Below are 23260 nucleotides of genomic sequence, written 5' to 3'. Positions count from 1 at the left end.
TGATTATTGCTTCTACAAATTGTTAATTATTGTCATGTTTTGGGCTGTCGGTTGGACCAGGAAAAAAATATGGAGCACTATAGACTGCCAAAAGTTATAACAAATTAAAGAGAAGAGTGCAAAAAACTGTCTGAGGAACAAAAGGCATTTGTGGTTGGCCAAACTGAACCAGGATTTTTAGGGCAAGAATCTTGAGAACGTTCGTGTTTGTTCTGATTATTTCTGGTCAGGTAGGTGAAATATTACTAATATCTATAATAATATTGCACCCTTTCTTACTAAGTCCTTCTCTATACGATTTAGAAGCCTCCACAAGTTTTTTTTGCATGGTTTAGACAGCATAAAATAGCAGACATATTTAGTAGTGTTAACTGTGCAATCCATGCTGTTGTTTACATCCGAGTATCGCCAATATGGCCGCGCATCCGGGTAACTGACCAAATCGTGACATATTATTACTTATTATTTTAAATAATATTTTTAAATAAAAGTACGTACCCCATCCACATCAAGAATGACACGACATACAGTACATACTCTCTTAAGAAGGAAAATGTCCTGGTTTGGCCCAGGAATCGTAGTAATCAATACAGTGTGCAGCACACGGGGATATATTGGGTCTACTTTGTTCTCAGGCTGCACGCCTCGCTGGCTCGTAACGTGAGACACGGGGGAAACAACAGGGAAATATTTCATCCACACCGACTCCCGTTAAGCAAATATTTTAGCTATGCGCTTTTGTGTTTCATCCCCAGCAGATGGACCGCTGTAATGATGCATTCTTCCCCGCGATTAATTTAATGACGCTCTAATCATGTAACATCAGACTGCCCATTGTGGCCCATGGCACACGCACACCACGGGAGAAGTTTGCCCACAATTTCTGTCGCACGGATGGCTATGTGGATTGTACCTGCTCATAGTGCTCCCTTTGTGCCGCGGTGCATGCTGGGGGCCGTGCAGCACCTGTTCACGGAGGGACACGGAGAGTGAATGCTCGCAGCGCCAGACCCGCTCAGGTCGGGTTTCTCCGGGATCGCACTACGTCTGCGGGCTGATTTCTCTGCCCGAGGTATTGTTCTGTATCGCTGCATCGGAGCCATGAGAGAGCGGGCCATGAGGACTTTTCCCAAAAACAGAAGCTGCGAAGTTTACAGCGTCTCTGGTTTAGGAGCCTGCGCCCCCGCCGGTGCACCTGCACAGGTAGGAGACCCTCCATCAGCACCGCAAGCACAGACGCAGCGACTAGAGCGAATTCAACACTGTCATGATGCTTTTGAACACTTTTGGCCTCTTGTTTGCATTACAATTGATTAAAATGTATTTTTCCTAACTTACAAAATACATATAAGTCTATTGTCTGAGGGAAACATTGTTTAAATGTGTATGTATGTCTGTTTTCTGTGCTATTTCTGAAACTCTGATATATTATTCCCGTGTTAAAGTACGTTATTAGCATATAAATACTGGAGTAGTATTAATTAATATATCTTAATTTGTAGAAGATAAATACTGGAATAATATTATTTAGTATAATTAAAATAAAATGCAAATAATGAAATTTTCATCACCACCTCGTTTTATACATTTTAAGAACACATTTGATCTCTAAATAAATTGGAAAAAAAAAATACACAAAACATTAAATTGTGTGTTAGTTAGTCACAGTTGGTGCAAATGTACACTACCACTCAAAAGTTTTTGAACAGTAAGATTTTTAATGCTTTTTAAAGAAGTCTCTTCTGCTCACCAAGTCTGCATTTATTTGAACCAAAATACAGCAAAAGCAGTAATATTGTGAAATATTTTTACTGTTTAAAATAGCTGCTTTCTATTTGAATATGTTTGAAAATGTCATTTATTTTTGTGATCAAAGCTAACATTTTCACCATCATTACATCATTACTATTTGCTGTTTAAGAAACGTTTTATTATTATTATTATTATTATCATCATCATCATCATCATCATCATTGTCAATATTTAAAACGGTCAGTACCTTTTTTTAGATTTCTTTAAATACAAAGATCCAAAGATCAGCATTTATCTGAAATAAAAAAGCTTTTGTAACAATATACAATTTTTTTTGTTTAGAAATGATAAAAATTAGTACTTTTATTTAGCAAGGATGCTTTAAATTGATCACAAGTGACGATAAAGGCATTTATAATGTTACAAATTATTTCTTTTTCAGATAAATGCTGTTCTTCTGAACTTTTTATTCATTAAAGAAACCTGAAAAATTCTACTTGGCTGTTTCAACATAATAATAATAATAATAAATGTTTTTTGATCAGCAAATTGGGATATTAGAATGATTTCTGAAGGATCATTTGACTGGAGTAATGATGCTAAAAATTCAGCTTTGAAATCACAGGAATAAATTACATTCTAAAATATATTCAAATAGAAAAATAAAAATATTTCAAAATTGAAATTTTATTGCTGTACTTTGGATCAAATAAATGAAGGCTTGGTGAGCAGAAGAGACTTAAAAAACATTAAAAATCTTACTGTTCAAAAACGTTTGACTTGTAGCGTTTATAACGTCTATATTCTGTGCAAATCTTTGTGGGTCAGATTTTACACTAAATTATACTTTTTCAGAATTGTGTTGTATTTTCAAACATCTTGTAGCTTCTGTCACACAGTGGTTATATGCATCTATGGTTCAATGAAGAACATTTAACATCTACAAACCCTTTTCATTCTTCAAAAGGTTCTTTATAGTGGAAGCTGTTTCTTGAGGTTTTTACAATGTCCTTCACACTAAGAAAAAAAAAAAAGAACTGCTCACAGAAAAGTTCTTTGGGGAACCAAAAATGGTTCTTCAATGGAATCACCATGAAAACCCCTTTTGGAGTCTTTATTTTAAGAGTTTCCAGTTTCTAATTGGTTAAACTGACGTGTTACAGTTCACCCCATGTTACAACACTCCCTACTCTCTCCTATACAAACATACAAAAGGTATTTTAAGCTCATTTCAGCTGTGATAATGAACTTAAACCTTTTCGTTTGACCACCGGGTTGCCTGTGTCTAAACGTTGGTCTTGATAGTCTCATGAATGTGCTTGTCAAAGATGGAGTGCTGACACCGCTGAGAGGGGCCGTGGGAAAGCAGACCCTCAAATTACTCTTTGTGCGACTCCACAAGGGAATCCCACCAGGATATCCTAGTTCCGCGACCCCTTCCTCCTCATGAAAAGATGTTTAGAATGATGCGGCAGGAAGCCAATTAAATACGACACATAGGTTGTTGTAGGGTGACAGAAAGGTTGAGATAGCGATCATGCAAGTGACGTTAAGGTACAGTTTCTCGACTTGTGTTTAGGAGGACTTTGTGACGAAGCCCACCCAGACGTCAGGTCCATCTAGCAGCGAGTCTGACATCAAGAGCCCGGTGGGCAAGAGAGCGGATTGCGGGGCATGGAGTAAGTGGGCGCTGAGAGCCTCCCCCCTCCTCCCTCTCTCGGCTGCCATTGCACTGACACTCCACTTCCTTGCATGTAAGTTAAGACCCTGTGCTGTAGAGGAATGCTGAGATTATGATCTGTTATGTTCCAGTATAGCTAGTCAAGCCTCTCATCCTTGGCAGTCCAAGGAGATTCTTCAAGGGGAGCTTGGAAATGTTCCTGTTTTAATATGATAGTGTACACATATACACTGAGCTGCTAGATATATTTTCATATAATATTTGTGACCCTGGATCTCAAAATCAGTCCTAATTAGCACGGTTATATTTGTAGCAATAGCCAACACTACATTGCATGGGTCAAAATTATCAATTTTTCCTTTATGCCAAAAATCATTAGGATATTAAGTTAGGATCATGTTCCATGAAGATATTTTGTAAATTTCCTAGCCTAAATTTATCAAAACATCAATTTTGATTAGTAATATGCATTGCTAAGAACTTCATTTGGACACTTTAAAGGCAGTTTTCTCAATATTTAAATTTTTTGCACCCTGAGGTTCCAGATTTTCAAATAGTTGTATCTCTGCCAAATATTGTCCTATTCTAACAAACAATACATCAATGGGAAGCTTATTTATTTAGTATGACCCTTATGATTGGTTTTCTGGTCCAGGGTCACATATGTGATCCTCAAAAGACAGTTGGACATGTCTTTAGATACTAAAGTCACACTTTGCAAAATGCAAGACCTTTTGTTAGAACAAACTTATTATTTCATTTGAATTTACTGTTAATTCAAGGATCACAATATTTTTTTTAGTGGATATATAGTGGATTTAGTGTTCCAATAATTGTTAAATAATGTGATTAAATAATGTTTTAAAATCCACTACCACTACCTAAAAGTTGGGATTAGTAAGATTTGTTAATGGTTTTCTAAGAAATCTCTTATGCTAACCAAAGCTGCATTTATTTGATTAAAATTACAATAAAAAACACTAATTTTGTGAAATATTATTGTAAATTACATTAGCTGTTTTCTACTGTAATAAATTTTAAAATGCAATTTATTCATGTGATGGTAATGCTGAATTTTCAGCAGCCATTCTCTTTAGTGTCACATGATCCTTCAGAAATCATACTAATATACTGATTTTGGTGATTTCTTATTATTGTTATGAGTGTTAATAAACAGTTCTGCTGCCTAATTTTTTTGTAAAAACCATGATTCTTTTTTGAAGATCTTTTGATGAGTAGAAAGTTCAAAAGAACAGCATTTATTTGAAATAGAAGTATTTTGTAACATTATAAATCTCTTTATTGACCAATTTAATGCAGCCTTGCTTAATAAAATGATTAATATTATTCCAAAAAAAATTCCAAATACTTATAGTGTGCGTATTATTTTAAAGGCTGTCAAACGATTAATCGTGATTAATCGCAATTAATCGCATACAAAATAAAAGCTTGGCCAAATTTTAATATATATATACATGTGTCTGTGTGTATTTATATATACATAATAAATATTCACAGTACACACACATATATTATGTAAACACAAACTTATTTTGGATGCGATTAATCGCAATTAATCGTTTGACAGCCTATTTTAGCATTTCTAAACTAAAAAGTATCTGTGTGTTTTTTTCTTTCAAATAAATGGCACTTGATTTGATATTTTGTCATATAATTCAACAATATTCCTACATTTAAAGTGTCCAGATACATTTTGGAACCACTGTATATGTGACCCTGGACCATAAAACCGGTCATAAGGGTCAATATTTTGAAATTGAGATTTATACATCATCTGACAGCTGAATAAATAGGACAATATTTGGCTGAGATACAACTATTTGAAAATCTGGAATCTGAGGGTGCAAAAAAATCAAAATACTGAGAAAATCGGTAAAGGTAAAGTTGTCTAAATGAAGTTCTTAGCAATGCATATTACTAATCAAAAATTAAGTTGTGACACATTTTACGGTAGGAAATTTACAAAATATCTTCATGGAACATGATCATTACTTAATACCCTAATGATTTTTGGCATTAAAGAAAAAACAATAACTTTTTTAAAGCATTTTCAAATGTCCTGTGTTGTCTCTGAATGTATCCTCTCTTCACATGTGTTTTCTTGTTCTTGCAGCCTCTCCATCGCTCTCAGTGTTCTACCTTGGAGGAAGCATCGAGTTCTCCAACCTCAGCTTCTCTCCAGACCTGGCAGACCCGTCGTCGACACAGTTCCGCCTCCAGTCTCAGGCACTAAGCCATTACGTAAGCATAAACATACATAACAGTGTCTCTGTGCCGCCCTCTGCAACAAAGCCAGTTTCTCCGTGATCTCTCCGGAATGCGGCCGCTCTCCAGAGACCACTCAAGGAGCGATGCTCGGCCCTGGCACTTTCAAACGCAAAGTCCGCCAGAGCTGCAGGTCCAGTGGTGCGCTCGTCCCTCATTGTCACCCTTTTAAATGTAAAGCAGGCTCTGCAGAGTCTTCGGCCGCTCCGTGGCCCTCTTAAATGTAAAGCCAGCTGTAACCGGAGCCCGGCTCGGTGTGAGGCGGTGCGGTGAGACCGGCTCCCAGAGGACTGCGGCTTTTCAGGACTGAGGACAAGAACGGTGTTTGTGAGAGGGACAGGGCCCAGGCAGGCTGAGTGAGAGGAAGAGCAGTCCTTCAATAAAAACATTGTCTGTGAGCTTCCTCACACACAATCAGATGCTCTGTACCTCTTCGCTGAGAGGCTGCAGCCAGCGGAGAAAAGAAAGGTAGACCAGGGGACAGAGTAGGCCAGGAGAGAGAGAGAGAAAGTAAGGATTTAGGGCACTGAAAGAGAGCGCAGGAAAGTCTGCGCCAAAAAAGCCAGTATCATGGGAATGGTTGGCATTTGTGTCCGCATTAGGCGTGAGATTAATAGAGGCCGATGAGGAAACTGGCCAAGTGTGGCTTCTCGTCTGCGTGATGCTCTAATTAGCCTTAACGTAACCTGTGTCGTGCCTGTAATCCTGTTTAATAGCCAGCGAATGCGATTGTGAGAAGCGATGGCCTGCGGGTGTGCGCCCTTGCTCATAAAACTCAATCTAAACCCGCTGCCCGCCCCTTCCATCCAGCACTTCGGGATGACATTGAGCTCCAGACAATGGCGCTGTTGTTGCCCAAAGCTCTTGTTGCTCAAAGCCAATCGCACAAGAACAGCGCTTTTGTGCCAAGGCTGCAGGTCTCGTCTAGGCCACTGATGTCTCACCTTCTTCAATGATGTCACGCCTTCCGTAGCTCTGATGTCACTGAGACGTCTCAAAATACTGTTTATACCAGACGGAAACTTTGTGACCTTGGTAGATGTTATCAGTGCTTTGTTAACGGCTTTCAGAAATAGAATGAGAATGGAAATAGAAAAGTGGCTGATGTTTGTCATGGTAATTTGTTTTGTCTCGTTTTTATCATCTCTTTACTTCCTTTTGGCTGATGCACCGTGGATCTAAGTTCTCAGAGTTGTATGATTCTTCACCATGGAGCTCGTATTACCAGCACTCAGGAATTATTGCATTTAGGTGAGTCTGTACATAACACAAATATCACAGTATGTTTATAAACAAGTTAAAATAACCTTTTTTATCCACTGTGTTTATGTGCAAACACGTGGAATTTCTGATTGGCTAAAAAAATTGTGGGCATGTACTGTTAATTCATCTCATAATGAAAACGCACCTGTGGTACCAAAAAGTACATATCACTGCAGTTTCCAACAGAAGTCACCACTAGAGGTGGTAAAACAGTGAGCACTTGTAATTTTTTTTCATACACAGTTATGATTAGAGCTCCATGTGTTTCGCTTTACAGGTGTAACAAGCTTGCTTGGTAGCTCAGCAAGCACAGAATTGTACTTAGGATGCGTAATCCTTGGGTACGAATCCTGTCAAATACATGGCTCACGATGACAGAGCTAAAAGACGAGAGATTGAAAAACGAGTTAAAACGCATGCTTGCGATTGCTTGTTTAAGCTACATTCACTTTTGTTCATACTGTCAGGTAGGTTTAGGTGTAGTGCAGATGGTACGTTATTTTAAAACATCCCAGAGCGTTAAGAGTTATAGCGCCACTCAATTGCAAGTCAGAACCAACAGCACATAAAATCTGTTCTGAGGAAAAACACTCTTTTACGCCATTTAGTGGACATTTCTCATCTAATATGTTACGAAACATACATGGTGGTATATATTTCTCGCGAAAAAGTTCCCACAGGTATGTTTTCACCATGAGAACAGGTTGCATTTAACACGGCTTAGGGTTCTTAGAGCCAGTTGTGGTTTCTCAGGACATCTGTTCTTTTGCAGTGATATCTGTCGGATAGTAAGGACATTTTATGTCCTTTTTTCGAAATATGTGAGTTACTGTACCTCTAATTAATGATCAAAAGGGAATAACAGAAAAATATAACAAATAAAACTGACATCACTTTGAACATTAACCCCAATGGTCAAGTGTTATTGTAGTATTATTTATATTGTATTATAGTGTGTATTCATGTTTTAAATTAGTGTTTATTTTTAGATTTTTAGATTTTCAGTTTTCTTCTTAAAGGGATAGTTCACCCAAAAATTTAAATTTGATGTTTATCTTCTTACCCCCAGGACATCCAAGATGTAGGTGACTTTGTTTCTTCAGTAGAACACAAACAAAGATTTTTAACTCAAACTGTTGCCGTCTGCCAGTCATATAATGGCAGTCAATGGGACCCACGGCTTTGAGAGTCAAAAAAACATACACAGACAAAACCAAATTAAACTCTTCGGCTCGTGACGATACATTGAGGTCTTAACGCACTAAACAGTCTGTCTGTGCAAGATAAGGTTCAGGTTCAGTTTCTTACACAGACTGATTGTTTTATGTGTTAAGACCTCAATGTATCGTCACAAGCCGCAGAGTTTAATTTAGTTTTTGTCTGTGTATGTCTATTTGACTCTCAATTCCATGGGTCCCTTTGACTGCCATTAAATGACTGACAGACTGCAACGGTTTGAGTTCTGAGTGGTCTCTGAATCTTTGTTTGTGTTCTACTCAAGAAACAGTGTCACCTACAGTACATCTTGGATGCCCTGGGGGTAAGCAGATAAACATCACATTTTCATTTTTGGGTGAACTATCCTATTAATTAGCAATTTTTCCTTAAAACACTAAACTGATGAGATTTAATTGTCTTGCAGTATGTTCAGCACTTTGTCTTATAGTCACAGCTGTTGTTCACTGATGCAGATGTTTTGTCTCCTGGCAGTTTCAGCAGTAGTACAAGTAGCAAATCTAATGTGATTTACTTCACTTATGTGCCAGTCCTACTCTAATGTGGTCATTCGAGGTCGTCTGCTGTACTCAGTGCACTGCCACAGAATACCAATAGCCTTTATACTGTCGCCTGGTGCCTTTCAATGCTACATGAAATGTGCAGAATACTAAGTGTGTGTTTTTTCTGGGAGCTTTGAATGAAGGCCTTTTTAGGATGACCCGATCAGGCATTGTTCCACCTGATCCTGTTTGAAAAGTGCACTTAATAAGCTTTCATGTACAAAATTTGGGATCAGTAAGATGTTTTTAAAAAAATAAATGATATGTTTGTGACCCTGGACCACAAAACCCGTCTTAAGTAGCATAGGTATATTTGAAGCAAAGCAATAGCAGTACATTGTATGGGTAAAAATTATCAATATTTCTTCTATGCCAAAAATAATTAGGATATTAATAAAAGATCATGTTCCATGAAGATATTTTGTGAATTTCTTACCATAAATATATCAAAACTTAATTTTTGATTAGTAATATCGATTGCTAAGAACTTAATTTGGGCCACTTTAAAAGCTATTTTTTCTATATTTAGATTTTTTTGCAACCTCAGATTCCCGATTTTCAAAAAGTTGTATAAATATTGTCCTATCCTAACAAACCATACATCAATGGAAATCTTATTTATTCAGCTTTCAGATACCTGTACCTGTACCTGACTAGTTTTGTAGTCCAGGGTCACATTTTTCATCAAAAGTTGTAGTATCATTATTTTGGTCAGTTTCTGTCAAACATTTGGCACCTGTTAACATCTGCATTTTTCCCAATAGCACATGATTGAAATTCAAAGCCCATGTGCTCAGACTAAATCAGCTTTAGATGTTTTCATCTTGTTAAAAGTCATGTGTCCTGATGACAGTGAAGGAGTGGAAGGTCTTTGTGTGTACTACTGGAGTAAATTCTCTGCTCCTCCCGCTATTGCTGAGGAACTCCGGAGAGTGAACCCATCCCGGTTGCAGCGGCGTCTACCTGGAACCAACAAGGTCCTTTTTAGCAGGAATGAGGAACGCTACTACATGGAGAGAGACGAGGACACACTGCGTCTGCTGGGTTAAGAGGATTTCATCCCTCTGTTTTTGTCCTTTGCAAAGTGAGGAAAACATCTTAACGTATGTTCCTGTGTCTGCAGGTTTGAATCCAAATGACGGTGGTGATGCCGAGGATGAAGACGATGAAGATTCTGATGACAAAGCGGAAAAAATCAAGAACCCAAACTCTTTACAGAGTGGCAAGTGGCAGTTGGGGCTGCAGGGTACAACCATAATACACTGTAAAGCCTGTTGAGTTTACTCACATGATTTATGAACACTGACTCATTTGAGTTGCCAAACGTTGGTTAAACTAAGCTTCTCTGTATCCTCCATGATACGTCGTACCATGAGTGATGAAAAACCGCATGTAAGCCTAAAGCATAAGGTAAGGCAATTCAAATGCAACCATGTCCCATTAATCCTCTGAGTAAACTCTGCATGCAACTCCTTTAACCAGGCAGGTTTTACAGTGTACTATCATTCTGTTATGAAAACTCCTCTACAATCATTATTTTGGTTGTATTCTTCATTTATTCACTTATTTTGATCATATCTTGCTCCCATCTGCCTAACAGCCATGTCTTTTGACCTGTACGCTAAGTACGGGAACAATCGCACACTCAGTCTGGTCAGTCCAAAGAAGCCATATTACCAATGGAGGCTTCGGGTGCCATCCGGTCATGTTGTGCGGCTTGTCATTCTCACACTTCAAGGGGCAACACCAGGAAGCTGCTCTGCCAACAAGCTGTCTGCATATGATTTCCTGCTGCCGCTTCAGAACAAGATTATCGCCAGGTAAGTGGGACAGCACCAGTGTTGGGGGTAACGCATTACAAGTAACGCAAGTTATGTAATCAGATTACTATTTTCAAGTAACTAGTAAAGTAGTGCAGTTAACCTGAGTTACTTTTTCAAATAAGTATCGCCATCTACTTTGTTTTCCCATTTATTAACTGACAAGTTTCCTGTCCCCATGTTGAGAGAAGTCGGAAGTACATTAGTAATCTTTTACATTACTTTTGCGTTACTTTTTAAATCTGGGCAGGACTTGCTTGTTTGTTTTTCATATAAAAGGTTTTATTTTTGTCAAATGTAAAAGCCCGTTCACACCAAAAGCCTCAGGCTGAAGGAAAAGTAAACTCACATCTGTACAGTAGAATGCAGAAGAAGAAAGTTCAACACTCTTCAGCAATAAAAACAAAAAACAAAGTTCAAATGTTAGTTTATTAGTATGGTTTTATTAGCTGAATTGGATCATCGAAGGTCAGCAGCAAAGACAGGTAATAAAATGGGTTAAATACGTAAAATATATGTGACCATGGACCACAAAACCAGTCTTAAGTAGCACAGGTATATTTGTAGCACAAGCCAAGAATACATTGTATGGGTCAAAATTATCCATTTTTCTTTTATGCCAAAAAACATTAGGATATTAAGTAAAGATCATGTTCCATGAAGATATTTTGTAAATTTCTTACCGTAAATATATATATTAATATTTTTTAGCAGTAATATGCATCGCTAAGAACTTTATCTAGACAACTTTTTGTCAGTTTTTCTCAATATTTAGATTTTTTTGCACCCTCAGATTCCAGATTTTCAAGTTAAACATCTTTCTTTTTTCCAGATGGTGTGGTCTGCCAATATCAGGAACGTCCCCTGTAATGAAACTGACATCTTCTGGAAACGTCATGCTTGTTACATTCTCTTTCAGTCGTCAGAGGCAAGGAGCCATCTTCAAAGCTTACTTCCAGGCTATACCCAAAACCGGTGTGTGAATTTACAGTCAGCGTGAGGCGCTTTAATTTGAATCATTATTCTCCTCAGGTATCAGATATTCTTTGGTTCCTTGTCTCTGTTTTTGTTTTCTGAAGAGTGTGGTGGTTTCCTCACTGCATGGAACGGCACGGTGACGTCCCCTTACTACCCCGCCTACTACCCTCCAAATGTGGACTGTAACTGGAAAATCAGGGTGAGCTAAGGCTAAAGGCTTTCCCATGTATCCCATGAGCCTCTTCCCCAGTGTTAGCATGCATGCCCTGTGAACCCCATTCAGAGGCCTGGGATGCTCCCTCTTTGAGACGAGGAGCGCGGGGTGGCTGCTGCTTTGTGTAAGAGTGCGTCCGTTGAGAGTCTGGTTACTCTTTTAGGCTCCGTTGCCGGGATACCTTCTCTCCGTGACTATTGTGATGCTAGACATTCAGGATTCACCGGCCTCAAGCACCTGCGAAAAAGATTGGCTGGAAATAGGCGGCGTCAAGTGAGTGTCATGTCATTCACAGGTTCATGACTAAAAAACAGTTGGCTTAGACTTCTGTATACAAGTTGTGGATCTACTGTACATGCACTAGGTTTATAATACATCTGATGTGTATCATATTAAACATTTTTGCTGAACCAGTAATATTTTGTGTGCATGTTTTTCTTACACTTTCACAGACTCTGTAACCCGATTGGGGACAGCAGCAGAAAGAGGATCTACTCTTCACCCATCCTGCTCCACTTTCACTCAGATGAGTCTTTGACCCATAAAGGTTTTTACCTGATCTACAGGGCCTTCTCTCCTGAAAGTGGTGTGTCCTTCATGTGTTTATACATTACATATTTTAGACTATGGGGGGCGCCATTATTTCGATGACATGAAATGGTTGCACTCGGTGAGCTACAGGCGCTACATGTTGCTATTTTTACGGCAACACAATTAGGAAAATAAAATACTGATACGATGACCACAGCTACTGAAAGAGCTTCCAGGTGGCAATCAATATAAGCGTAGGCTTAAACCAAATGCCGTTCCATCGATTTTTTTCCCACAGAGAGTCCAAACGCCCCGGATATCGAGTGAAATCCGTGATGAGAAACTCCTTCAGTGGCTGTGCCGCCATGAAAAGCAAGCCCCTTATACTCCTTATATAGCGCTGCCAGATGCCAGGATGGCATCTCGCATTTCTTGTCTCTGCTGTTTGTAGGCTCTTTCAGTAACTGTTGTCTACTAAAAGCCTTAAAGTCATCAGGGCTAAAGTGGAGAAAACAAAGATCTTAGGAAGTTTTATTCGTTCACAGGCATCTTCCCATTCTTTTCTCTTCTTCTTATCGCTAGGAAAGCAGTAAAGATTTATATTGCTTCTCTTGTTGCCCTAATTGAAAATTACAACAAAAGCTGCACAATGTGGCATTTTATCAGTATTTTATTGTGTATTCTATCGGAATAATGGTTCAAAATATGTATAAAATTATGTGGATTTTTTAAATAACGTAAATCTTTCATGTGTTTTCTATTACATATTTCAGTAAGAGACATCATTTACATTATATTAAGCCATACAAGTTGTAATACCTGGGGTTCCCTTTACTTATCTATTTCAATTACACAATCATAATATTTAGCTACAGTTGATTCCAACAGTTTACATACACCTTACTGAATCTGCAAAATGTTATATTTATTTAATCAAAATAAGAGGGATCATACAAAGAGCATAAATATTTCACATAAAAGATGTTTACATATAGTCCACAAGCAAAAATAATAGTTTTTTTTTTTTTGTTTAGTGGTAGTTGTTTGTGAGTCCCTTGTTTGTCCTGAACAGTTAAACTGCTTGCTGTTCTTCAGAAAAATCCTTTAGGTCCCACAAATTCTTTGGTTTTCAGCATGTCTGTGTATTAGAACTCTTTCCAACAATGACTGTATGATTTTGATATCCATCTCTTCACACCGAGGACAACTAAGGGACTCATATGCAACTATTACAGAGGGTTCAAATGCTTTCTGATGCTTCAGAAGGAAAAACAATGCATTAATTAAGAACTGGGGGTGTACATTTTTTACCAGAATATTTTTTCATTTAGTATCTTCAGAAGATACTTGCATGTTTCCCAGAAGACAAAATAAGTTAAATTTACCCTGATCTTCAAATTCAAAAAGTTAATGCATTGTGTTTTCTTCTGAGGCATCAGTGAGCATTTGAAACTTCTGTAATAGTTCTATATGAGACTATACATTTTACTATTTATTATTTACTATTGATTAAATGACTCTGATTAAATGAAGATTGAAGATTAAATGGCCCAATTCTGATCTCTATGCACTTCCTAATCTATCATGGCATTGTTTTTTAAAGAATTACGATCTAATTGAATCAAAACACAAATGTACATTCCTGTAATTATCATGCTTATTCTCCTATATTAGCATGTCCGAGGCAGTTCCGCTGTGGAGATGGCAAGTGTATTCCTCTGAGGAAAGTGTGTGATGGAGAAAAAGACTGTTCTGATGGACGAGATGAGGCCAAATGCAGTAAGTGTATGAGTCAGATTTTCCATACATTCCTTTCAGCCAAGCATAGTTGTCTTATTTACCCTGTTCCTCTTTCCTTTTAGACACGTGTAAACCAGGAGAAGTCTATTGTATGGGTCAGTGCAGACCACACAGCCAGTGTAACATCGCATGTGGTGACAGCAGTGAAGAAAATAACTGTGGTAAGATTGTGTTTTTATCAATCTTTAAGATGATTTAATACTTCAGCATGCACAGTTCCTCTCTTTCCGCATTCACTGCTACTCATAGATTTCTATTTTCATTGCTACAGACGTGTGGAGAGAGTTTGTGGTAAGAACTGCCTATGTTTTGGTGTGTTTATGTGTGTGCATGTATTCACCTATATGTGTGGTCACATTAGCAAAATTTTTGTGCATAAACAGGTTCATTGTTAATAGCATGGAGATTTATAAAGCACTGCTCACACATAAGTCACTTTCAAACCAATGAGGTGAATATGCCTGACCAACTTGAACATGAGCGGCATCTGCATTGGGAACTTTTTTTGCTCGCACTTTAAACTCCCATTTGCACAGATTCCTATTGGAATGACTGGATTTTGCCTGCAAAACTTCAATAAGCAACATTAGATGTGACCAACAACTTATATGTTTGCCCACCTTTTAGGAGGGAAATGTTACCATATGTGCCCAAACAAAGTCTGCCTCCCCAAAGCCTCAGTGTGTGATGGGATTTTGGACTGCAAAGACCGCAGCGATGAACTCAACTGCACAAGAGCATGTGAGTAAATGTCGGCTGTTTTACCTACTGTATAGTTTTGCTCTGTTTTGTTTTTGCTCTCTTTTCATGCTTACAGGCCAAAAAACATATGTGACCCTGGATATTTGTAGCAATACTAAAAAATACATTGTATTGGTCAAAATGATCGTTTTTTCTTTTATAGCCCAAAATCATTAGGATATTAAGTAAAGATCACATTCCATTAAAATATTTGTAAATTTCCTCCCGTAAATGTATCAAAACTTAATTTTTGATTAGTAATATGCATTGCTAAGAACTTCATGTGGACAACTTTTGGATTTTCTCAATATTTAGATTTTTTTTTGCACCCTCAGAATCCAGATTTTTAAATAGTTGTATCTTGACCAAATATTGCCCTATCCTAACATAATATACACCAATATAAATCTTTTTTTTTATTTGAAATGCTGAATATCGAGTCTCTCTGATGCAGTTTCAAAAGGATGCTCTCCTTCCTCCTTCAAATGTGCCAGTGGAAAATGCTTGAGTAAGATCAATCCGGAGTGTGACGGCATTAAAGACTGCAAAGATGGTTCAGATGAGTTGCGCTGTAGTGAGTATTCTCATTGTTTAGTATTTATTGGCAGTTAAATTTCTATTGGCAGCAAGATTCTTTGCTCGCATAACAAATCCTACAAATGTCTTATTGTGCATGTAGGTTGTGGCACGAGGCCTAGGAAGAGGGCAAAGATTGTGGGTGGAACGGATGCCCAGGTGGGCTCATGGCCATGGCAGGTCAGCCTTCAGATGGAGCGCTATGGTCACGTGTGCGGGGCATCTCTAGTGGCCAGCCGCTGGCTCGTCTCTGCAGCTCACTGCTTTCAGGACTCAGATGCAATCAAGTGAGGTTTTATTGAGGCACATGCACTACTGTTTAAAAGTTTGGGATCAGTATTAGATATTAGTACTTTTTTGAAATACACTAATACATGGTGCTCTTTTGAAATTTTTATTCATCAAAGAATCCTGAAGGAAAAATATTTTATCATTTAATGTTGCAGGCAATTTAAAAAAAAGTTCACCCATGTCGTTTCAAACCTGTAAGACCTTCGTTCATCTTCAGAACACAAATTTAGATATTTTTGATGAAATCCGAGAGCTTTTTGACCCTGCATAGACGTTCACAACAGTAGTTGCGTTGCTGTCTATGCAAGGTCAGAAAGCTCTATTTTCATTAAAAATATCTTACTCTGTGTTCCGAAGATGAATTAAGTTCTTACGGGTTTGGAACGACACGAGGGTGAGTAATTATTGGCAGAATTTTTATTTTTGCGTAAACTATCCCTTTAAATGCGTTGTCACTAAAAAATATAAAGCGTTTGCTCATGTTTTGGCAGGTATTCTGATGCGCGTTCATGGAGGGCCTACATGGGCATGCGGGTAATGAACTCTGTCAGCAATGCAGCAGCCACCAGACAAATCCGGCGCATCGTCTTGCATTCACAATACGACCAATTCACCTCTGACTATGACATCGCCCTTCTAGAACTAAGTGCCCCTGTGTTTTTCAATGAGTTGGTACAGCCCGTCTGTGTTCCTGCCCCCTCTCACGCCTTCACCTCCGGAACCAGCTGCTTTGTTACTGGATGGGGGGTTCTCTCAGAAGAAGGTATGCCAGTTATGTAAAAACACATTCAGAACAAACAATTGCTTCTTGTTGAGATGAAGTCAAACTACATTGGCAACACTGTCTTGAAACACATGATTCATACGATCACTAAAGATAAAAAAAAACACATTCTAAAGAAATCATCTCTGCGTACACCCACTGAAAAATCCCCAGGAACCCCATCGAAACAGCAGTCACACATTAGATATGCTACCCAGTGTTTCCCCTAGGTTTCCAGCTTTAGGGGGACTTTAGCCTACTTTGTGTAATAACGAAAACATTTATTTCAGTGGAAAAATAAGTCCAAAACTCTCTATTTTAACATTTTGAACAATAGAGCTTTATAATCTTTTGCATTTTTTTTTCTTTAGAAATTCTTGTGTGTTTTAATTTTTCTGATAATCAAATGAAAGCATAAACATTAATTTATTTTATATCAAATGAAAAATAAACCCTTTTAATTTTTGGCAAACAAACAGAGGTTTATTGTTAAAATCAATACATGGAAGAAAAATTATATTCAGTTTAAAACGTTTAAATAATAATTGTAATATTTTTTTTCTACAATTAAGGGGTTAATCTTGTTATAATTTATTTTTATCATATATATTGTTTTATGTCAATTATTTAAATAGTAATATATAAACAACTACATTATACTGTACAAAAGTAATACAAGACTAATATTGTTCTGTTTCATGTTAAACCGTACTTTTATTTTGACAGGTTGCCGTGAAGTTTCTGTGTGTACAGTATGATATGATGCTAGTTTTCAGCAGCAGCTTTGGAGATTGAGTTTATCTGTTCATGTGAGATGCAAATGCCAAAAATTAGCGGGAGCTTCACGCGTGCTTCAGTATGCGTGTAGTAAAAAACGCGTCTCCGCCATTCATACATACAGAGGCAAACGGAACATGCAGGATTCATATTAAAACGGTCTTTTTGCATTTCAGTTTTCACAGACACTAGTCCATATCGCGATTTGAATTAAGAATTGACAGAATTGACAGACCAACTTTTGATTTATTAATCCAAAAATCAACGAATTCCGTGGCATTCCGCGCTATAGTAAATTCCGTTTTTATGAATGGATCCCGCCCGTTTTCGCGGAGGAGACATTGTAAATGCGCGACCATGTAGAGACAGAAATTACATGCTTTCGTGTAAATAAGATAAATAACATAAGACAATTTCGTTTGTTTAATAAAAGAACCCCCCAAGATAATGGTAGGGGAAACACTGCTACCTATGAATGCTTTTTCCATGGTTCTCAGAAGCGAAAGTCAGCGTAGTTGAGTAATCTTCTAAAGTAGTTAATGGAAACTACAACTACTCTTTTGCCCCAGTAGCAAAAGAAAATCTGTGATAGCATTTGTAAGACTTCACTGGTCAGAAGGGAGAATAATTTTGTGTTGTTACTTATGATCCATAGCTGTGTTTTTTGTTTGTTTTTTGTTTAGTGATAGTTGTTCACAAGCCCTCATTTGTTCTAAGCAGTTAAATGCCCACTGTTCTTCAGAAAAATCCTTCAGGTCCCACAAATTCTTTAGTTTATCTGCAATTTTGTGTATTTAAACCCTTTCCAAAAATGACCGTATGATTTTGAGATCCATCTTTTCGCACTGAGGACAACTGAGGGACTCATATGCAACTATTACAGAAGGTTCAAATGCTCACTGATGCTTCAGAAGGAAATACAATGCATTTAGGGGGTGAGAACTTTTTAAAATTGAAGATCAGGGTACATTTAACTTATTTTGTCCTCTGGAAAACATTTAAGTATCTTCTGAAGCTGAAAGGGCAGTACTGTGAAACTGTAAAATGAAAAAAAAAAAAAGATGTTTAGGCAAAATGAGAAAAATGTACTCATCTTCATTCTGTTCAAAAGTTTTCACCCCAGCTCTTAATGCATAGTTTTGCCTTCTGAAGCATCAGAGAGTGTTCCTTCTGTAATAGTTGCGCATGAGTCCCTCAGTGTGAAAAGATAGATCTCATAATCATACAGTTATTGTAGTAAAGGGTTCAAATACACTAAAATGCTGAAAAAACAAAGAATTTGGGGGATCTGAAGGATTTTTCTGAAGAACAGCGGGCAGTTTAACTGTTCAGGACAAACAAGGGACTAATGAACAAAAAAAACAAAACACAGCTGTGGATCTTTCAGGTAACAAAACCATATTTATAATCAAGTGTATGTAAACTTTTGAACGGGGTAATTTTTATAAGCTCAACTATTATTTTCTCTTGTGGACTATATGTAAACGTCTTTTATGTGAAATATCTTATTCAGGTCAGAACTAAATACAAAATAACATGCATTTTGTATGATCCCTCTTATTTTGGTAAAATAATGAACATTTTTGCGGATTCTGCAAAGTGTGTGTGTAAACTTTTGACTTCAACTATATTTATTTATTTATTGCTTATGCATCACAGTCTATGCTAACCGAATTTGACTGGTGCTTATATTTGCTATGGAGAACTTATTTAAAAATTATTTTAAAATGCATGCCTGATTAATAAGGAATGAATTATTTTCAGATTTTAAGTATTTTAATATCTCTAAACTTTAAAGAGCAGAAGTGAAGTCAGATTAAACGCATTGTATTCATCTAAAAACCTCTGATTACAGGTGAACTGGCCACATTGCTGCAAGAGGCCACCGTTAACATCATCAGTCACAACACTTGTAATAAAATGTATGACGATGCTGTCACTCCCAGAATGCTTTGCGCCGGAAACATTCAGGGAGGAGTGGATGCTTGTCAGGTACGTTTTTACTTTGTATTCACTGCTTATCAGTGTTCACCACTAATATATTCACATCTGTGTTTGCACAGGGAGACTCTGGGGGACCGTTAGTGTGTCTGGAACGTGGCCGGAGGTGGTTTCTAGCAGGCATTGTGAGCTGGGGCGAGGGCTGCGCCCGACAGAACCGGCCCGGAGTTTACACACGTGTCGTAAAATTCACAGACTGGATTCACCAGCAGACGAAAGGCCAGGTGTGACTTACACACGCACACATATATTTACACCAGAGAACGGGTGACTGGCCCACACTCAGTTGCATGTGATCGAGGTGCACCGGCCCAGCTCTCATGGTGCCCAGACACACTGCAAACATCAACACCTCTGCATCGGAAGCAATTTCCCACCAATTCCTGTTGCTCAGCATTTGAAACCTCTACCCACGATCTGCCAGCAGCTTCACTCCCCTCTTTATGCCCCAAAACTCATAAGAACCAACTGTACTCTGTAAGCCTCGACAGTGGACTACTAGTGTAGAGATTGAGGAGATTATTTGCAGTGGAGAGAGTTCTCTCGGTAAGATTTGTGTTATTTGCATACAGTGGCTTAATATTAGTTTTCATTCATTTATTCGTGCTAATGGAATCTTTTTGACTTTTTGTTTCATTCATTGTTTAAGAATGATATAAACCCTCCACTTCATGGTCCGTTTTCGAATATGTCCAACTGTGAAATTGATTGCATGCCGGAAATTATGACCAATATGAATTGTTACTGTTTTGTATGTTTTATAGGGTTTTTGTTATTACAAATGATTATTGGCTTCTCCTTCACTGGGAGAAAGCAGTGGCAGCCCCTAAGACTCTCTCTACTGGTCGTGATTTGACATTACATCTTATTCAGTACTTCTTTAGTTACGCACACATTATGTTCTGTATACCCGAAAAGCAGATGTAAATGTCAAAACTGAGCAAATGTTGATACTTTATATTAGATATATGAAAAATAGAACTATATTAAAAAGAGGTGCTACATTACTTCCACTCTGTGATTTTTTTTTTTTTTTAATGCATATGCTGGAGTGTCTACTTGTTTCTTTCTGATTTGTGACCCTGGACCACAAATCCAGTCTTAAGTAGCACGAGTATATTTGTAGCAATAGCCAAAAATACATTGAATGGATCAAAATGATCAATTTTCTTTTATGCCAAAACAGGATGTTAAGTAAAGATCATGTTCCATGAAGATATTTTGTAAATTTTCTACCGCAAATATATCAAAAGTTAATTTTTGATTAGTAATATGCATTGCTAAGAACTTCATTTGGACAACTTTAAATGCGATTTTCTCAAGATTTAGATTTTATTGCACCCTCTGATTTTCAAATACTTGTATCTCAGCCAAATATTACAAACCATACATCAATGGAAAGCTTATTTGTGACCCTGGACCACAGAACCAGTCATAAGGGTCCATTTTTTAAAACTAGGATAGAACAATATTTGGCTGAGATATAACTACTTGAAAATCTGGAATCTGAATGTGCAAAAAATCTGAATATTGAGAAAATCATCTTGCATATTACTAATCAAAACATTTCTGATTAGTTTTAATATTTACGGTAGGAAATTTACAAAATATCTTCATAGAACATGATCTTTACTTAACATCCTGTTATTGCCATAAAAGAAAAATAAATAATTTTGACCCATACAATGTATTTTTGGCTATTGCTACAAATATACTCGTGCTACTTATGTTTTGTGGTCCAGGGTCACATTTATTCAGTTTTCAGATTAAATCTCAATTTCAGAAAATTTACCCTTATGCCTGGTTTTGTGATCAAGGGTCACATTTAATGTGAATATAATCATTGTTAAAACATGTATGTATTTGGAGGTATGAAAACTCACAAATAAGTCTCAATTGTTCTTCTGAGACAGCAGATTAAATATTAAAATGTAGATGTTTTCTCTTTTTCGTTACATTTTTCTTCTGTGAAAAATACAGAATTAATCTCAGCTGCCTCTGAGATCTTCAAGAGATCTTGACAACGTCACCCATTTTTAAATTGACTTAAATTAGAGATTTCAGTATGTTCTCAAACATTTCGCATCAAATTCTTTCAAGACCAAAGCTAAATTATTCGAATTAACTAACTCTTTTTGTATGACAACAATTGTCTCATTTGTCTATTTTTATTTTTTTCCTGAGGAATTTTAGGAGAAACATCTGAGACATCTGAGACTAAGTCTGACAACTGAGATCAATGAAAGTTGTATCCTAATAATGCGATTTTCTTTTGTGACTTTTCTGTTCATTTCTATTAAAGGGTTAGTTCACACAAAAATGTAAAATTGTGTCAATAATTACTCACCCTCATGTCATTCCAAACATGTTCATCTAAGCAACACAAATTAATTTTATAAAGTTACCAGAGTACTTTTTGTGCACAAAGAAAACAAAAATAACTTTATTCAACAATTTCTTGTTTCCCAGGACAGTCCTTCGCTATTACGAAGAGTACCACAACATTTTCTATTTCAGCAGCATCATACACATACATTGTGGTACTCTGGGAAATTGTTAAATAAAGTTAATAAAGTTTTCTTTGTGCACAAAAAAGTCTGGTAGCTTTATAAAATTACGGTTGAACCACTCAAATGGACTATTTTAACGACGCTGTGCCTTGACCGTGGTAGGACCTTTGCTGTCTAAGGAGGTCAGAAAGCTGTCAGATTTAATCAAAAATACCTTAATTTGTGTTCCGAAGATGAACGAAGGTCTTACAGCTTTGGATCGACATGAGGGTGAGTAATTAATGGCAGAATTTTCATTTTTGTTAACTATTCCTTTAACTTCCTACGTTTTGCATTGTTGGTGTTCAAGCTGCACAATCCAAATTTCCATTGATCTTCACTGGTATCTCTTTTTCCTCACTCCTAGTCTCTCTGAAAGAAACCTCAGTTGTTTCCCCTCATGGATTTACTCTCCTCTATTAAGGATTTCAAGGTGGGATATCTTCAGACAGCGTTGGATTTCCAGCAATAAGCTTGTTTATTCTTGATTTGATTGATGAAGTGGAGGAGAGACGCAGGAGCGGTGCAGTACATCGGGCCCTTGTAGGTCACGTCAGTCGCGCGGGATGGGTGTGTCGATAAGCGTCACGGAAGCTCCGGTGGCAGTGGGAAATGAATAAATCCCAGCCCGCGGTCATAATGGGCAAGAGTTTAACTGGAATTCATGCGTGGTCCTCCTGCTTGGAGAGTTCATATACTCCGGACGATACCTAAGTTGATTGTAGTCCATGTGAAAGCAGGGGTTTGAGGAGTTTGGTGTTGTAAGGTGAATTGATTCTCTGGAGTATTGGATCTGCAGTGTTTTCCTCATAGGTGTTCATCTCCAAGGAAAAGACCTCAAGCAAGACCAAGAGAATGTTCGATATATTATTTGTGATTATATTTGGACTGACAGGGCGTGTTCTGACTAAAGGTAAGTATAATGTGCTTTACTTTTATCAAAGAATATGAGTTTTCATTCGTTTTCATATTAAACTTCTAGGCCATACATTTAATTTTCAAAAACGCACGGTGTTTCATACTCCATCAAAGCGAAAGGGTGAAAAATGATTTTGGGAATGCTTGAGGATATGAGTGCGACATTCCTTAGTCTCAGCGCATCATTTACATTTAATCATGAGAAGACATCCATTAACTTTGGAAGAACATACTCTTTCATTCAAGTTTTTTTTAGATCTTGCACAATTTGTAATAAGTCATACTACAGAAACGTAAAATTAAGCGCTAAACGAACGTAAAATACGCGCTAAATCAGATGAGCTACAATTAGTTTTTTTTTTTCAAAACTATGGCAAGCCTATTTAACATTTACATTCATAATTTGAAACCAACTAGTATATATACTATATGTGACCCTGGACAACAAAACCAGTCCTAAGTGGCACAATACCCGATATTTGTAGCAATAGCCAACAGTACATTGTATGGGTCAAAATTATATTAGGATATTATGTAAAGA

At 37.4% G+C, this 23260-nt stretch overlaps 2 protein-coding genes across 2 annotated transcripts in view; both read left to right on the top strand.

The window, feature by feature from the left end:
- Positions 1–993: 993 nt before the first annotated feature.
- Positions 994–20113, top strand: LOC141300911 (suppressor of tumorigenicity 14 protein homolog). Its single transcript, XM_073831198.1, has 19 exons — positions 994–1203; positions 3332–3506; positions 5568–5695; positions 6903–6970; positions 9614–9804; positions 9884–10006; positions 10361–10580; positions 11413–11555; positions 11660–11757; positions 11936–12045; positions 12225–12358; positions 13978–14082; positions 14166–14264; positions 14731–14844; positions 15299–15418; positions 15524–15707; positions 16203–16474; positions 19107–19243; positions 19315–20113. The coding sequence occupies exons 1-19, from the start codon at positions 994–996 to the stop codon at positions 19480–19482; spliced, it is 2799 nt and encodes a 932-aa protein (XP_073687299.1). The 3' UTR covers positions 19483–20113.
- Positions 20114–22462: 2349 nt separating this feature from the next.
- flt1 (fms related receptor tyrosine kinase 1) overlaps positions 22463–23260 on the top strand; it is a 69584-nt gene continuing 68786 nt past the window's right edge. The window contains 1 exon segment of the mRNA XM_073830867.1: positions 22463–22714. Within this exon segment, the coding sequence (XP_073686968.1) occupies positions 22657–22714 (58 nt within the window). The 5' untranslated portion in view covers positions 22463–22656.

This window comes from Garra rufa, chromosome 24, assembly GCF_049309525.1.
Source record: "Garra rufa chromosome 24, GarRuf1.0, whole genome shotgun sequence".
In the NCBI taxonomy this organism is placed as follows: Eukaryota; Metazoa; Chordata; class Actinopteri; order Cypriniformes; family Cyprinidae; genus Garra; species Garra rufa.
Note: the sequence above shows the minus strand (reverse complement) of the source record. Positions and strands in the feature narration are given on the sequence as shown.

What these genes read in the sequence shown, in the direction of transcription:
- LOC141300911 (XM_073831198.1), top strand. Translation starts at nt 994, where the DNA reads ATGCTCGCAGCGCCAGACCCGCTCAGGTCGGGTTTCTCCGGGATCGCA. An exon ending in ACTCAACTGCACAAGAGCAT is followed by an intron (nt 14,845 to 15,298) that starts GTGAGTAAATGT and finishes TCTCTGATGCAG; the next exon opens with TTTCAAAAGGATGCTCTCCT. An exon ending in CAGGACTCAGATGCAATCAA is followed by an intron (nt 15,708 to 16,202) that starts GTGAGGTTTTAT and finishes ATGTTTTGGCAG; the next exon opens with GTATTCTGATGCGCGTTCAT.